The 18,285-nt window shown below is 40.0% G+C and overlaps 1 protein-coding gene across 4 annotated transcripts in view; it reads left to right on the top strand.

Annotated features, from left to right (window-relative positions):
* The window catches only part of GRIK1 (glutamate ionotropic receptor kainate type subunit 1), a 171,686-nt gene that overhangs the window by 80,842 nt on the left and 72,559 nt on the right, over positions 1 to 18,285 (top strand). For all 4 annotated transcript variants that reach the window (XM_076352726.1, XM_076352735.1, XM_076352745.1 and 1 more), the window contains exons 2-3: positions 10,746 to 10,913; positions 13,318 to 13,575. In XM_076352726.1, coding sequence (XP_076208841.1) covers positions 10,746 to 10,913; positions 13,318 to 13,575 — 426 coding nt within the window. The remainder of the gene's footprint in view (positions 1 to 10,745; positions 10,914 to 13,317; positions 13,576 to 18,285) is intronic.

Below are 18,285 nucleotides of genomic sequence, written 5' to 3'. Positions count from 1 at the left end.
TTCCTCAAATGTAAGGTAAAATTACTTTGTATCTGCAACAAATCTTACTATATTTTTTAAGCAATCTAATACTTTTGAGCTGGAATCAGATAAAATCAGTAAATAAAACTTTCCACAAGTTCCACAGCTCAATGCCATCAGTCTTTCAGTCTTCATTCAACCAGCTTTCTTTCCATTCTCCTCATCTACTTTTTATTTCTGTGAAATTCTGCATAAGGAGCTGCGTTTGGTGAGGGCTTCCTTGCTGTGCTGCAGGGGGTGCATCTCATGACAGCACTGCCCTGTTTCGCTGGGTTACTGGGGAGCTCTGAAGAGAACAGCTCTGTTTGTACCACATATCCTGATTAAAATGTGGTTCTGTTGAAGGCGGAGGCTTGATCTGCCACATACTTTTGCAAAGAACAGCATACAAGCCACGCTCTGCAAAGCGGGCCAGATCATATGCGCGGGCAGGGAAAGCGGGGTGCTGAAACTCTGTGTATGCTGCTTTAGCCAGTGCCCTGCTCCTGGGAAAAACATCTCACACAAAATCTAACCCTGCTCTCTGCAAGGCTCATCTGCCTAATTCTAGCTCCAAGAAGAGAAGGGAAACAATTCTTATTCCCTCCTCCTTGCTGCATGGCCAGAAATAGCATCTGATGGGACCCAATGTTGCATGTGTAACTGGGTAATTATAACCAATTTTCTCTCTCTCCTGTTTTTGTCTTGTTTGAAATTAATGCTGCAATGCATGGATAGCTAGTTTGCCCAAGTAGGTATGGTTATGTAGGGGGAAGAACAGCAAAAAATATAAATAACTTATGTATTATGTTCCTTAGCCTGAGGGACGGGATACCATCCAGAGGGACCTGGACAAGCTCGAGAAATGGGCCTGTGTGAACCTCATGAGGTTCAACAAGGCCAAGTGCAGGGTCCTGCACCTGGGTCAGGGCAACCCCCAGTATCAATACAGGCTGGGGGATGGAGGGATTGAGAGCAGCCCTGCTGAGGGGTACTGGTGGAGGAAAAGCTGGACATGAGCCGACAATGTGCACTCGTGGCCCAGAAAACCAGTCGTATCCTGGGCTGCATCAAAAGAAACACAGCCAGCAGGTCGAGGGAGGTGATTCTGCCCTTCTGCTCTGCTCTGGTGAGACCCCACCTGGAGTACTGCGTCCAGCTCTGGAGCCCTCAGCGTAAGAAAGACACGGACCTGTTGGAGCGGGTCCAGAGGAGGGCCACAAAAATGATCAGGGGGATGGAACACCTCTCCTATGAAGAAAGGCTGAGAGAGCTGGGGTTATTCAGCCTGGAGAGGAGAAGGCTTCGGGAAGACCTTATTGCAGCCTTTCAATACTTAAAGGGGGCTTATAAGAAAGATGGGGACAAACTTTTCATCAGGGCTTGTTGCAATAGGACAAGGGGGAATGGTTTTAAACTAAAAGGGTAGATTCGGACTAGCTATAAGGAAGAAATCTTTTACAATGAGGGTGGTGAAGCACTGGAACAGGTTGTCCAGAGAGGTGGTTAGATGCCCAATCCCTGGAAACATTCAAGGTCAGGCTGGATGGGGCTCTGAGCAACCTGATCTAGTTGAAGATGTCCCTGCTCATTGCAGGGGGGTTGGACCAGATGACCTTTAGAGGTCCCTTCCAACCCAAACTATTCTATGATTCTATGATTATCCTGCATTTGCAGTACCTCCTGACTAGCCTCTGCATCAAGTGAAAACAATAAAATAAAGGCAGCAAGACAATAGGTTTTTTAAATTTCTGTCAAATAGTTTGCACCTCTAAAATGATCCTTTAGTTTCCGGCTAGTACTGCCACTGTATTGCAAGAGATACCTAAATCAGGTCAACCATTTTTCTCCCTTAAAAAAAAGAAAAAGTTCATTACTAAGAAATTCTATAACATGAATCATGCCAATTGAGCCCTTGGGAAATATCTCCAAACTCACAAGCTGAACTGAAATAAATCCCATTGCAAAAGGCAGATCTTTGTATCTTAATAAGCTCAACTTTTTATATATGTACATACACACATACATATTTTTATCCCTGTGCTTTCCAAAGGATAAAAGCAATGCTGAATGCAGCACCTTGCCAGAGTGCAGATAATTATAAAAACCTGGCCCTGGCTCTCATAGAGAATGTTTCGCATAGAGAAATGCTTTAACATTTTCTATTTAAGATCTTTTCCCTCTTTTGTGCTCTTCATCTCAATCTTTAACTAGGTCTTGTTTGCTGTGAGTTATGTATTCAGACCTGGTATAAGGGGTTGCAGCTCTTCGGCAGTCACAGATCTCGCACCTGTCTGCACGAGGGCTGAAACCAAAATGTGATTTCTACCAGTTTCATCGCTGTGTAATTAAGCACTAACCATGTTGCATGAAAATAACAGAAAGGCTGAGTCCCTGTGAGAGTTCAGTTTAAATCAAGCAAATTTTGAATCAGACTGCAAAGCCTGACAAACCGTACCTCACCTCTTGTTAAAGCTGAGAACAAAATCTTCACAGAAGTGACTGGAATACAATCACATCCTAAACATGTGCCCAGAGGTGGATTTCAGATGTGCAGTTTTGAATCTAGGAGATACTCAATTTGTCAAATAGTCAGTGACTTTTCTATAAACAAACCTAATCTTCTTAAAACCCAATCCTCACATTTACTGAATTTGACACTTGGGTTGCACCCTCTTCCGTCTTTTTTGTCAGGTTTCAGGACATGAACCTGTCCCAGGTTTCAGCTTCCCAGTCCTACCACGCAGTCATGGAAAGGAAAATGTAACTGTCACCCCAAGCCCCCAAAGCCAGCCCTGCTCCAAATCATTCTGTTTGGTTGCAAATTTCTTGTAGTCCGGAGAAACTTGCAATCTACAGAGACAGCAGAGCAAATAAATGCAGAGATGGGGGCAAGAAATCCAGGTGAGCACCAGAGCGAGATATTTGCCTTTCTGTGCCCACCATCTCCTCTTTTATTTTAGATTCAGATGGCTGAAAACAATTAGCATAGAGTGTAGAAAGGGCAAGGGTATGGGCTTCGAGTTTTGTTTGAAGTGCATCCTAAAAGGAGGAGCCCACAGACGGATGATGAGTTACAGAGGGAAAATGATCCAGACCCAGGATCTGGCATAGACAATGAAATGGCAGTGACATTTGGCAGGGTATAGCAATGAGGAATAAAACCAAAGGCACTCTGGACAGGAACCAGGCTGGGTGAATGCAAAGATGGTGAATGCCGAGGTAAGGACAGGGGCTTGAAAAAGGGCGGGAATAGGCTGAAACAGAGCACAATGTATGGAAGGTTTCCAAAACAGCTTTTGAACAGATTGAAGAGGGAGTGATGGTAGGAAAGCTGCTCAAGCTCTCGGTTTCACTGTCTGTAAAATGAGGATGATAATAGCTGCCTAACTCAGAGGTCCCTGTTGCAAGGCTAAATTCACCCGTGCAAAGAATGCTAATGTGTTCAGTTTGCATTCTGTGAGCCAAATGCAAACCCCGTGCATCTCATTCCACGAAAACCTAGGGGAGTAAACCCACTTCAGTCTGGATTTGTAAATGTAAAATGCAATTACTGTTTGTTATAGGATTGTGATCGTTAACGATTCTTCCTGAGAAACTTTTTTTTTTAATACACACACATAACAGAGTAGTTTATAGGTCACGTATAAATTAGAGGTAATAGCCAATTTCTGGACTAATCTTACACAGTCAGTGAGCTAACTTTAGAAAGAAAGATACTGTTAAACTGTCTGCTAAAGGTAAGCCTCTAAGTAATAACTCATTTGATTATTCTTTTTCTGCAAGATGAATGCTCAGACTTAGCTCTGTGGTGAGTGCACTTGCACTGGCTGTCAGTCGGACTCCTCATGGCACAAAAGAATATGTCCTCTGGTAAGAGGCAAGGATGGAAAAAAATGCTTGGAGGGGGTTTCCAGTAGCCAGTGCTTTCACTCCAAGTGGCATGCTCTTTAACTTTGTAAGTGGACATTATCTGGAGAAAAAATCTTCATAAGCACTGTTTCGCTCTGCCCTGTTCCTTTTTGAGCCAGCAGGTCTACCCCTACCACTCTGCCAGCCCCACCCAGCTTCAGAAGTGCGTGAGTCCATAGCCATCCTGGCAGCAGAGCGGTGTGAGTCTATATCTATATTGACAGAAAGCAAGGGCAAACTACATGCTAATTTGGCTTTATGAATCTCCTACATTAACTTGGCATCAGCAACAGCTTCTCTTTCGGGAAACCAGTGGCACATAGCTGCACAGTCATTAGGATTTTAACTCTCATTTCTCTTCAGTGACTGACAGGTGGGTTTTAACGAGGTCTCATGGACCCCCTGGTGTTCAGATGGTGCTGTGGAAAGGAGGGGAAGTTTCTCAGAGCATAAATCCCTCCAGGAGATAGACGTTCAGATGTTTCTGGAAATCTTGCTAGCAGATCACCTGCATGTCGTGGCACTGGATTGCCTTTGAAAGCCGTCGGTGGCTCAAAGCTTCAGGGATGGAGCAATGTGGGCCCTGTGCTTCCACATTGCTTATTCAATGTGTCATCCCATGCAACAAACACCTCCCCAGGTGGACGAGAAGGTGCATGTCTTATGCTCAGGCTATGAAACTAGGGTATCCTTTGAGCAAGGAAAGGAAACCTGGACATCAACCATGTAGAAACAGGGTTTTATCCTTAGCTGGAAAGAGTTGTAAACCACAGAAAGCCCCCTTTTTCTCTAGTAAAGGCAAAAATACCCGTGTCTTTATGAGGAAAATCTTAGTTGTTAAACTTAACTGTATCTTTCTTCTGCTATCCTTCTTAGTCTGTACGTTTTAATATTTCAAACATTTTTTACTGCATGATCAGCATGTTTGTTTTCAAACAGCATTCTTTTGAAGTGTAGAACCTGAATAAGAATGTAAACAACATAGGGCTTTCAGTTTTTTTAACACCTCCTGTTTCTCCCTTTAATTTCTGTCAGAATATCAAAATACTTGGTGTTAGTATTAATATGGCTACTCCTGGAGTCATATGCATATATGAATATGACTCATTGTCATATATTGTCTTTAAGTTGCTGGTTTTGCTGGCTGTAGGAAGGAGGTGGTATGCTGGGAGATGAAAGTCTGGCAGCAAATAAAAATCTCAGCAATATATCTTTTAAATCTCATTGTATCTGGAGGCTCAACTTATGGTCCTTGAATACTGAATCCAGTATTCAGCAATGCTTTTCTCTATTTTCTCAGTATGAGCAAATGACTTCCCTACACTGCCAGCGTTTTCCAGTGGTCAAAAAGTAGAAAGAATTATGTTAGTAATAAAGAATATTATTTAAAAATGTCTGAATGACAGTTCAATAGCTGATACACAGTGGAATCCCAGCATGAAAGGAAGGTTGACTGCTGGTCCAGTGTGTAAGCATGGACACGGACCTCCCATAGAGCTGCCTCACACAGCCACCAGTGAGCTGGAGAGACTTTTAACAAATTTAGTTGGGAAATGTGATATTTATCCACCAAGATAATGAACATGAGAATGTCCCAGAGCAAGATCTACATTTGGAAAACAACTGCGTTTTTGGCATGTCTATGGTGACCACTGGGTCTCAAGCTGGCTTAAGAGCAGAACACTTTTTTTCTCTTTCAGTCTCCTTTAGGTGTCAGAAGGAAATATAAACCACCCTAGAAAAGCATGGCATTTTCACACCTTTATTTTGCAGGCTATCAGTACTGTCTTTCTCTGTAAGCCTACCTCCATTTCATCTGGCTTTCTGTAGTATTTTAATAGAGAGTAACAAATAGCAAAAAAAAAAAAAAAAAAAAGCAGTAAGACACTGTTCTTATGTTTGCTATGGAGTAGGTAAAGAAAATCTCTCTGCAAGCGGGATATAGTTTTTAAAAGTATTTTGAAAAGTTAGCATTTTACTTTGAAAGCATCAAAGTGATACCACTGACTGAAATCACAGGAATTCCTTCAAGGCTACTCAGGCAATTCTACATATACGCAGCTAAAAAAATACACTACATCTGCTGTATTGGGACTGAAATATGTTAGTGAGATATTTTGCATTGAGGAAACCTGACCAAAGAAGCCCAGGGAGACAGGTTGATAACTGCCATCAGAAAGGTCAACAATTTTTAGCTGTTGCTGTTTATGACTGCTTTTAAAACAGGGATAGAGAATTTTTCCAATAACAAGCTTTTGTGCTCTGCCTTGTCTTGAAGCGAAACATTGAGACCCATTGAGAGATGTGGAAATTGATTCAGCCATGACCTTTTCTAAAACTCTCTCAATCTGTGATGACCCCTTTAAATGGAAACATTTGCTCACTCAGAAGGACTGGAGCTGCTTTTTCAGGTGTGCCTACTGAGGTGTGCTTTTATATTTTTGACATTTTACTTGCTGTAGAATTTTTTTATCTTCAGAGGATGAATGGGGCTGATGCTTTGTCATATTTGTCAGTTTGACTTGCATCCCTCGCTCCTCTCTGAAGAGCAGTCATTCATGTGGCTCAGCCCTCATTTCTGTCAGAGCAACATTAGCCAAGTAGTCATTTTCCTCTTACTTTCCACAGCTAAATTCAAAGTAGGGGCAGAGAGAGCTTTTTTCCTTCATCCTTACAGACATCACTTTGTAAAGTAAATGCTGAAAGTGAAAGGTTTCCTCACACACGTGTGCTGAAGCAGGATTATCAGTTAAGTGAACACGAATGCTGGGTTCTCCTACTGATGTCCTCACATGTGGCTGGCGGAGATTTACTCCCTGCATGCAATAGGATCAGGCAACCTATGTCTGGCATTGTTCCTTGGCTGTACCTGGTGAGACAGCCTCTGGGAGGTGTTGACATCCATATGAAGCAGAGCAACCCCTATAGCTCTGGCACTCACCTGCTTTCAGGTAGGCACCTTCCTGCTAACTCAGGTGGACAATCCCACTCATTATGGGGGCAGACATAGTGCCTGTGCAGAAGAAAGGTCAGGTCTGCCACTGACCAGGACTAAGCAGCCTTTGGTCAGCCAAAGCTGCTGCAGCGGATTCACTATCTGGCTGAGTAACCGGGGAGGAGGGGAGGGAGGTGAAAGGGAGGACTCAAAAATTTAAGCTTTGTCCCATGTATGTGCTACCAGCAGCCTGCCTTGAAAGCCAGTGCTTGTTTTTGTGCTTAGCAATAATAGCCTTGTTTCTGGAGCATCATTTATATCTTGAGTTAACATTGATTTTTTTCCCTTCCCTTGTAGAATCCTGCAGTTAATTTGTTTTTAAAATGTTGTACAGTAATTACTTTATTTAAATGAATCATCTGACAAACTGGTTCTTCATCAAACTTGTCACTTGCTCTGCTATTTCTTTTTTAACCTGGACCTTACAATAAATTCTAAGCTTGACTGTCAGTCATCAGCAGAACATGGGAGAAGAGAAACTATTTACTAAATTGCTAGATTTCATTAAGGGTACATGGATGAAAACACTACAGCACGGAACAGCCAGATTTTATCTGCTGGCTTGTTGGTGATGCAAATTTAGACTGATTCAACTCTTTTTTACGCACATAGGTCCCAACAGAAAAATCAAGCTCAGATAGGTAGCAGCTCAAGCTTTTCACAATGCAACTATCCCAAACTTCACTCAAAGTAAGCAACGATTTCCTCCATAAACTATCTCACGGACTTTGTTCATGGGCAGCAGGGCACCACTCTGTGCTTACTTTAGGGTTTAATGAGGAAAACATTGTCAAGTAAACATTTACTGATTTGGAAGAATGACTTCGTTGGTCTTAGAACTTCCCCATCCTAGCAGGGAGGGGGAGCACTAGCTTTCAGAGACTCTAAATGGCACTTTATTCAGCATCTCCGGTTCAGCTGAACAAAATTTTCTGTGTAAAATTACGAACCTCTTGACTATCTGTCCCGTTCTTACACAGTTCTGTCCAGAGTATCTCACCAGCAAATTAAATCATGTAACCAAAGCTCTCTGTAAGTGCTTTACTGCCATGTTAACATGTACAAAAGGAACCTGGAAAATATGTTGAAGGGGTACCAACATATTGATTATACAGCTGACTTTCAGAGAGACCTATCTGAATACATTTGAAGTGTATGTCATAGTGCATATGCAGTTTTGATTAGTTTGCTTAGGAAACACATGCATGCAAAACTTTCACTCTTTCCATCACTCCTCCTTTCCCTCCACTCCTTCCCTCTGCCCAGTGAGCTTCTACTCTTTTTTAAAGGGGACCAAGCAAAAATTCTGCAAAATTCTGCTAATGAAGTATAAATAGTTCATGGATATACATCAATTAAAATTAATCTCCATTTAATAGGCAACTGATTAGAGGTCTGGAAAAAGTTCTAGTCCTAGAACGAGAAAGCGCTTGTGTATGTATAGGTATGAAAGTTACCTCGAGGGTGGTTGAATGAAATTGTTTTAATTAAAAAAAAAAAAAAAGTAAAAAGTAATACAGGCACAGCACAATAATCGTTTCCAAGGTGGAGAAGATTTTTTGCCAAGATCAAATGTTAAGAGACTATTGGAAGTGGGGAGAGATGGTGGTGTCCCTGTCTTATTAAACAGTTATCTCAGGCTACCCATTATACTCAGTGACATCCACCTTGCCTTATGAAACAATGTTCTGCTAATTCTAGTAGGGGTCCAAGCAAAACACAACAGTTGTATCTTGCTGGCCCAAGACGAAGCTGGCATTATAGCTAACTGAAAATACTTGTCTTCCCCAGGTGGAAGGAGGGAAAGCAAATTTTGTTTAACCAGAAAAGTAGCAAACTTGTTGGTATCATCATTGGGATAAAGAATTATAGGATCTGAAAGAACAGGCTTTAGATTTTTTTCCTTCTGGTGATCCTATAGTTTGCAAATCTGGAAAATCCTGCTGACTCTTAGCATTCCACGTGAGGTTTTACATTTGGTTCCAAAACCAGCACTTAAACTTTTTCCAGCTATTTCTGTGTGTCACAGTCTTCTGTAATCACTTTTATGTTTTATGAGGGAGAGAAAAAAAAAAATCAGAAAGTCTTTAAGGTTCTAATACATGCATATAGTAAATGAGAAATACATATAGTGAACAAGAAAATTGCTTAAGTTGGCAAATTGCTTAAGTCACATTAAGGTATTGTTATATATGGGTTTGAGAGAGAATATAATGCTGAGTATTCAAGAGTAGCTAGAGATTACATTGCCAACTTGGGTTTGATAGCCTCCAGTGTTTTCATTGCTGAGTTAAAATTCGAAACAGGTTTTAATTCCACTGTGTTCCCATTTCCTGATTGTCAGCTAATGACTGCACTATTCCTACACTGGTGACATCAAAATTGCAAGAGATTGCAGCACATTAGCTGAATACATTCTGATGCTCAGAAAATATAAAGCGATATCTAAGGCTCAAATTTCACGTGGGGAAATGCAAAAATATGTAACTGAGAAATCCAAAGTATTCTCTAGTGACTTGCACTAAATGAATAAATTATACTTGCAAAATCAAGTACCGAAGCTGGAGATTGCTGTTTAAAGGAGCTATTTTTTTTCAAATTAGCTGTGTTTGTTATGCATTCATCAAATCCCAGTGCTCCGAGACAGTCTGAATGTGTTGTTGGCATAATAAAGTCTCTAGAGGCTAGAGGGAGTAGACATCCCAGTATAAGTGGGACAGCCTGTTGACTTGAAACACAGCCACCTTCCCCATCTCAGAATACATGCCAAAGAAGTTCATTATGCTTCCAAAATTCAGATTGGTTATTTACAAGTCCTCTTTTGGAAAACTTGCTTCCACATTAAAGAAAAGCTAAGACTCACCTCATTTGTTTTAAAAAGAAGCAAGAAGTATATAACATTTCAGTTTGAAAGGTAGAAAATAAGTTCTGACAAATTGAACAGCACTCGAAGAGCAGTTGCCCAGCTGGAATTGCACTGAATGGGTTGGGACACCTCTTGGTTCAAATAGTTCAAAACAGATGTTGGAAGAAGAGTCTAGAGGAATGATAGGAAGTTGAGAGCGATTGTGCTAGATCCAGCACTATCCTTGCAAGGAGACTTTTAAACCAGTTCCATGTTGGTACTGGTAGACGCTACACCACTGGAGACATCACTCAACACTTCGGCACAGAGGTGAAATCTTCTGTGGGAGCAGTGTGTGGCTTGGCTATATTCTATGTCAACAAGTTCAGTTCATTCAGCAACGAGCTTTGAAAAAGTAAAAATATTCACCTGTCCCTAGCAAACTGAGAAATGACCAATCACGTTGCCTAAGGTTTATAAAAGCAACAAAGCCCTACTAAGACACAGACCTCGAATGGAAACTTTCAGTCCATTTCTACTCAAGCTCCTAAGTCACTTCTGAATGTGGATCTTGTACTGCAGAAACACTTCAGAAATCATCTCCAACACATTCAAGTTTCATCTCCAAACATAGATTAGACTGGAGTAGGGGGAACAAGACCTATGAATATCACTACTTTCATTAGTTAGGAACTCGATAGACATTTTCACAAGCATTTAAATATTTCACTTTGAAAAGCCTAAATAACAAACATGCATCATCTTTCACAGATGTTTGTCTAAGCAACATTCATAATATTGAGTTAACCTACAGTGACACGGTAGATAAAAACTAATGATCCAATATGCTTTTGTTGTAGTGCTTTTAACAGCAATTTTAACTGTTTTCCTTTATGAACACTCAGATTATTATTGCTCATAATTTATTTTTCTTTTTTTATGTACAGTGATGAACAAGTGAATAATATTTGTCATTTATCTCTGTTTCAACAGGAGGGATATTCGAAACTGTGGAAAATGAACCTGTTAATATTGAAGAATTGGCTTTCAAGTTTGCAGTCACCAACATTAATAGAAACAGAACACTGATGCCTAATACCACATTAACCTATGACATCCAGAGAATTAACCTTTTTGATAGTTTTGAAGCCTCGAGAAGAGGTAATTATATCAATTACTGTGTCAGTAACATACATGTTCTATACTACCTCTCCCCACCCTGTTCTCCTTTTTTGCTCCGATTGTAACGTGTATATGAACTGTAACATAAAATTAATCTTTCAAAGTTATTTGAACTAAGAATCAAGCTGGACTTGGACTCATCATCCTGTCTGCATGCTAAGAGCCCCAGATGGAAGGTGGCAAGTCCAAGCCATTTTTCTTTCCAAAGAATAGATTTGCCACCTGGAATTCTGCAGAAAATGATCACGGACTAACAGGGAGCACTGTGGGATGTCACAACCCATAATTAGCACACACACACAGAGATCCATTATTCATAACAAATTTTTTCTATTGTACTTCAAAGAACAGAGGCCAGTAGCCTCCCTGTCCTGAAATGTTAACGCTTCGGCGGCTTAGAGACAGAAGTAAATTTCTCTGTTATAAACAGCTATAAGAATTGTAGTGGACAAGTCTGGAATTTTTTTGCCTATTCTTTTATTATTCTCAGAGGGAAAATTATGGTCCAATTTACTTGCATCTAATTTTCTTGCAGACCAAAACAGAAAGGGGAAAAAAGACACAACTCTCCTTAAGCACTATGTATTCCTCCACCTCTAGGAGGCAACCTTGAAGTTTGATAAAATTTTATATACAGCAATCTAGTTCCTGGAATTACGTGGTGTGCACACAATCTCACGCAAAGAAGTCTGGAGAAAGACCCAAAAGTCGCTAAGACTTTGCAGATGTGCTTTGCAGTTTGCTATAACATCTGTCACTGTAAATGGTACAAGATATGCTTACTATAAGGCAAAAGATGTGTCTGCTATAAGGCAAATGAAGGCTGGAAAATAAACATGCTTCACATCACGAATCATGCTAGAATGCTGGTGAGCTGTCACCTTTCAAACATCTAAGTTACTAAATTCTTCTTGTGGTACTTTAGTTTCTTATTAAAGATTGGAAAAAAGGAGAACGCTTTCAGAGAACATCGAAAATAGCTTTAAATTGTGTTTATTGCATTCTTTTTCAAGTATCAGATATATGCTGGAACTATATGCTATCAGAAATCAAGTATGCTGGATTTATAATCCATATAATCCAGACTGAGACAGGATTTTAGATTCCCCGTAGAGTGAGAATCTCTTCTGTGACTATTGTGAAGGTACCTTCTCCATTTAATCTGTAGGAAGGAGTTCATTATAAATATTTTTGTAAATCTACGTGCAAGGAATCCATGCAGACAGTAGTAATTTCTTCTCATCATGAATTATTGATATTATTTATGCAATTTGCACATTAAAACCTGTGATCCTTTAGGAAGGCTTCTGAGTTAAACCTTGAAAGCCTGTGCATTTTATGTTGTCTGTAAAACACTCATTTGTAGACTGAAAACAGAAAATAGTTGATTTTCTGTCATATTCCGTTACTGTCAGAGAGCTAAATATTAATTTAAAAAGTCTCAGCTCATCGTGGATGTTTGTGTACTTAGTATTTCACCCAATCACAGTAATTTCTAAATTTCCCACAAAGAACTACCTTTCAAAGTAACTCAGTAACTGCAACTCAGTGCAGGGCTTTGTCCCAGTCGAAAAACCTTCTTAGAAACATTTGTAGTAATTTTTACTAATGGACAAAAATAATTCCTATTACTTCATCTTCTGTCTGTCAGCCTGAAAAAACATGGGAGGGAAAGAAAAATGAAAAGACACCTACAGGAGGGATTCTTTTGGCTGAGATACAGGCACAAAGAGAAAGAAACCTTTGTTGATACTAACATTTGACTGATTTGGAAAGGTATTAAAATGTCAGTGTGTGTTGGTTCTTTATTTCCCTGTGTCATTACTGAGGGCTTTAGGCTTTACTGCCTGTTTTGTAAACACAGATTATGGAGCTCCATGAGTCATAGTGCTCTTTACTGTTTATATTCCTTCAGTAGCCTGAAATTAAAGCAACTCACATTGGTAGAAGCTTGCCAGTCACAGAGGGAATCCGTATAGCGTCTGCTGTGACTCCATGAACATATTTCCTGACACGCTGCCATGAAACAATTCATGTGATGTCCTTTTGGCAAGCCCATAGCCAGAAATCTCCTGGTTTCTCCAGGATAATGCCATTCTGAGAAAGGCAATTTAGGAATCAATGTGGTCTGAAGGGAATGAGCAGAAAAGTTGTTTTGTTTTTTATTTGTAGCAAGCAGGTTCTAGGATATAATGCTAATTAGTAAAGCCATTTTCAGGAACCATTTGCAAATCTCTCAATGGGTTTGGGAGCAACACGGTTACCCATTCTCACTTTGAAATAATGGGGATGAATGGACAATAAATTATGTAGGTAAACATCACACAGGTTACTTGCTTTTGCCTACTAACAGCTTCTTCCTCTCCCTCCCTCTCCCCACCAGCATGCGACCAGCTCGCTCTTGGTGTAGCTGCTCTGTTCGGACCTTCCCACAGCTCCTCCGTCAGCGCAGTGCAGTCCATTTGCAATGCACTTGAAGTCCCACATATTCAGACCCGATGGAAGCACCCTACAGTGGATAACAAAGATGCATTTTATATCAACCTCTATCCAGACTATGCAGCCATCAGCAGAGCAGTTTTGGATCTTGTACTATACTACAACTGGAAAATAGTAACAGTAGTATATGAAGACAGCACAGGTAAGTAGTACTGGTGCACTGCAAATCATGTACTTCTATAAATGTATGTATATGAATAAATTCTGTGAGAGTGCCTGTGATAGTTCAGTGTGACATACTTACAGCACTTTTCCCCCAGAATATGGAAGAAAAATGTCTTGTAAGGCACAGCTATCCTTCTGCTGCTGTGGCTTTTGGAAAGCTGTTCACTTCATCAGACCTTAAGAAGTCACCAGGAGGTAGCGCCCAGATTCTGAACACTAAAACACATTTTGCTTCTTATTTGTGGAACCAACAACACAACTTCAGACTGCTAAATATTCTACTGTGATGCTGATTAGGGATTCCCCCTCTCAACGTGGGGTTGGTCTTAAAAGGGACGCATCTGCAACCCAAAAGTTCAAGCTGCAGCATTTTTAATGTAGAGACTACCTTGTTCCTTGAAACTGTCTCAGAAACAGTCAACTTACTTGTCAGCTGGGTTCCAAAGACTGAATCTGAAAGTTGCAATTCATGTAAATGTTTCCAGTGTGGGACTCTTAACTCAGAGCAGGTCATTCATTCTTTGTAAGAACCTTCCCCTGGGTCACACAGTAGTCATAGCTGTCCAGCGACGTACCACAGACAATCAATATCAGTAACACGTCCCTTTTTATTCACAGAACAACAACAACAATAAAAGAGAATAATAAACTCATTCTTGAGAACAAGTGATTTAAAAGCTTATCAGAGGCTAGGACTTCTTTTTATACACAGAGTCTGTGGAAGAGTGTTGATGTAGTAAGGAAGTCCAAGCCACTGTTGCATATCTTTGCACATCTAGGCTTTACTACCCCTGTAGCTGATACCATATATTGTACCAACAGCAAAAATATCTCAGGCGGTGTCATTTCCCTCACTGGAGTGGGAAGATATTGTTTCTAAGAAATGTATTAGCTGCTCTGGTCATTGAGAGAACTGCGTACCTAAACTGCTCTCAGAAGAAGTCCTGTCCAGCAGGATTATACACCAAAAATTATGCTAAACATGAATGCAGAGAACATAATCTCTCCTACAGTGTAGACTCAGTCATGGACTAAGGGTTCATAATCTGTCTTCACAAGAAAAGGTTTGCATGTAAACAAACCATTAAAAGCTCAGAGAGGTCTATAGCTCTCCCGTCAAAACACAGGAAACGCTAAGCAATGCCTCCCAGCTGATTGTTCTTTACAGGGCACAAAGGTACATGTAAGGGCACATTCTAAGCAGTAGAAAATATTTTCTTGGAGACATCAGCCCTGTAGAGATGAAGAAAATAGAGCCAACTAAATAAGATGTACACTGACAGTTATTCCACTGTAAACTCTCACCACCATCCTTCAACACTATCTTTTTATGGTAAAGGTGTAGCTGAACCATATGCATTTCTGAAAAATCCTGTTGTGCATTAGCAGTCATTGGTGCAAATTAAGCACTTCACTGTCAACTCCACCCTGAGACTTGCGTTACCCTTTCTCTTCCCATTGCCCACAGAAATATAGCACCTTCTAGAGCTCTACAGATGTGCAGGTAACATTTAAATTGATTCTTTGATAATGGCGTAAAACAAACCTGGATAAGCCATGAGCTCAGGCATCTGCCTAAGCCTTTAAAGGGAGTATGTAAAAAAAAAAAAAGCATGTCTATTAAAATCATGTTGTAAAAACATGTCTGAAAGACAGAATTCTGCTAAAAATGAACCCCAAAACTCAATTTTAAAGCTAAAAATGTTGTATTTATTTCTGCACTGTTGACAGCACAAAAGAAGCACATGTTTCCTCCTGGATCCAAGAAGCAGGTCTCAGTGCCAATATTCGGCTCACCTTGGACTCAGAGAGTAGAACAGAGGGCTGGAGGTAGAAGGGAAAGAACAAGTCAGGCTGGGCTTACTGCAGCAGTCTTCTTGCATTTCCATTACAATGGTCTAGCTCATCAGGATTTCTGCTGGCCTCCTAGCACTGTGTGCCAAAATATACTCATGGATAAACAAGTAGAGGTCTTTTTCAGCCTACGCCGTTATCAAATTAGCATTCCAAAACACTAAGTGCTGTGTACGTGTTCAGTTACAGAAATGACTGATATTAAAGAGACTTCATTTGCAGAGATATTTACAAAGTAAATTAATCATCAATCATCTTATTAACTTGGAGTCAGGAAAGTAAACAGGTCAACTTTGAATCAATATAAATAGTCTTTGGATTTTGGTTTAGAGTGACGCCATTTAGCTCAAGCTCTTTTTATTTCTCATCTCTCATGTTTGACATTGTTACACTACAAGAAGAAAAAACATATTAACCTATTTTTTTCTTAGAGACTAATTGTATGTGAAGAGCAGCTTAATTCCCAAACAAACAATGAACTTATAGCTGTAACAGTGAACTTCCGATTATCCATGCCCAAATTATTCAGGTTGAGATTATCTCTGCTCCAGGTTAAGAGTCTACTTTGAAGATTAAGTGTGGAAAATCCTGCTTTCATCCTTCACACTACAGCACTGCTCCAAGCCCACGTGCCATCACGGCCATCTCCAGCACAGAGGCCACATACTGTGCCAGTTTTCCAAGCTGAGCTTTCACCCCACCTCCTGTAGTTACGGTTTTCACTGCTGTATGGACACATCCATCAGCAGAAATGCAGTTATGAGTCTGGACTGAGCAATGTTAAAAAAATCAGTTCATCTGAGTGAGCTCATGTTTCCAAATGAGCCAAATCACTTGTGCTTACCCTCCTTATCTCAAACACTATTTACCATGTTGCCAGTTTTTGTCATCCAAATGTTTTTCAGCCATAACTTTTTTCCAGTCAACGATTTTGGAGTGCATACAGAGACAAGAGCATTACAGATGTTTGAACGGCTTAGCACCAGCCTTCACAGATCTCCACTGTTCAATAAGGCTTTCTCATTGACATCTGCTTTTTGAGATCTGGCAAATGACTATTTTATAGTCCCACATTTTTCATGAGGAGGTTGCATGATATATGAAGACGGACACCTCCTGGGGGCAAGTGCTTTACATCTAGGAAACTACCTGTGTCAACAGAACCTGTTACACCAAACAAAAGCAATTGGTGTGATACAGAGCTATCTTCCCTTGACAGCTTAACATCTCTCTTAATTATAGTCCCAAGTTTTCATTCTTCAGCATTTTACCACCATATCAGCTTTACTCTTAGCTTGTTCAGTGCTTACACTGGGGTAAGCTGTTCTATGTTATCTCATATACCCTTTCTGATATTGATGAAACGTTAGCACTTTTTTCCGATCTTCTAGAATGCATTCAAGGTTCCAATATTTATCACATTAGTTGTTGAGTGTTAGTAATCTGCTGAGTGGACTCTATAGGACTGTCAATGATAAGCAACTTTTATGTAAGCAGGTCTAGAAAACCTGCAACCAATAGTGCTAAAAATTACATTTGGCATAGGAAGTACTTACTCATCCTGCTTCTTATCAAATACCATGTTAAATGGTACCAAATGCACCACGTTAAACAACTTTACTGTCTCCTCCGAAGGGACCTACAGCAGTTATAAAGCTTGTATTTTGTTCCTAAAATACATTTGCAAAATTCCTTCATTTTTCCTGAGTTGAGTTGATCAGATTTTTACCCTCTTGTCTCTTAGACTTCAATATAAATAAGAATAATAAAGCATTCTACAGCTGATTTTTATTTGTAATTGCTGTCCTTACTGTGCCATTGAAAGATGGACTTTCAGCCAAAGGCGTCTTTCTTGATAGTAAATGAATGGCTTCTGGCTATAGAATAAATATTTATTTAAACATCTCATAGTTTTCTCTCTCTGAAATTCTCATCCCGCTCATTAATGCTTTCCAATACTAGGGAAAAATAAGACTCCTAAGCAAATGTATTTATTTTTCAGGTTGAGACTGTGCTCCTTTTTTCCATATTAAGCATAATCCATGTTATGTTCAGAGTCCCCAGGCCATAATCAGCCTTCATTCTGATTATTAATTCCTCTTTATTTTTCATCAAGGTGTTAAAAGAGTTAGTTTATATCAAGTGCAATGCCTTTGTGTAAGGCAAAAAACTGTCTCCTGAAGTTTAAAGACGATCTAGTGAAGCTTTGCAATAGACTGCATGATGCATCGAGCATACATTTCCCAGACTTAGGTACCATAAATTATGTTTTATCCTTCCACATGCTAGAACTGGATAGACATACTGTTCTCTGGTTTAATTTAGTGGTTTGTAATAGATCCCTTACAATATCCCACTTTTGCACTTTGTTATTTGGCACATTGATCTGTAACAGACACATGACGTTTTCTCAGTTATCAACAACTCAAACAAAAGGAGTAACACTGCCTTCAGTTCAGGCTTGACTCTGCTTTTGTTCTATCTTCCCTGAATTCAATAATTTTAACCTACCAGGTGCTGAGAAGGGCAGCTACACAAAATTCCTCATCTTCTGTAAAAATCCCTGACTTTCCCCACTTGTTAGCCTGCTCTCCCAGCATTTGTTTAAGACTCAGGGGAGCCAAATCTTTCCGTCATATCAGTTCAATTAGTTTGCACAGGGCAGAATCTGAGTTCTTACTGAATTTGCTTTCTTTGAACTTGCAGTTACAAGAGACATCTAACTTTGCTAACCCTAACACAGTTTTCTAATAAAAAGGAGCACTTTCTCCAAAAGCAGTAAAAGCATTTCTTCAACTTTAAGTCAGGCTGAATTAACTATACATTATTTTTA

This window comes from Aptenodytes patagonicus, chromosome 1, assembly GCF_965638725.1.
Source record: "Aptenodytes patagonicus chromosome 1, bAptPat1.pri.cur, whole genome shotgun sequence".
Lineage (NCBI taxonomy): Eukaryota > Metazoa > Chordata > Aves > Sphenisciformes > Spheniscidae > Aptenodytes > Aptenodytes patagonicus.
Note: the sequence above shows the minus strand (reverse complement) of the source record. Positions and strands in the feature narration are given on the sequence as shown.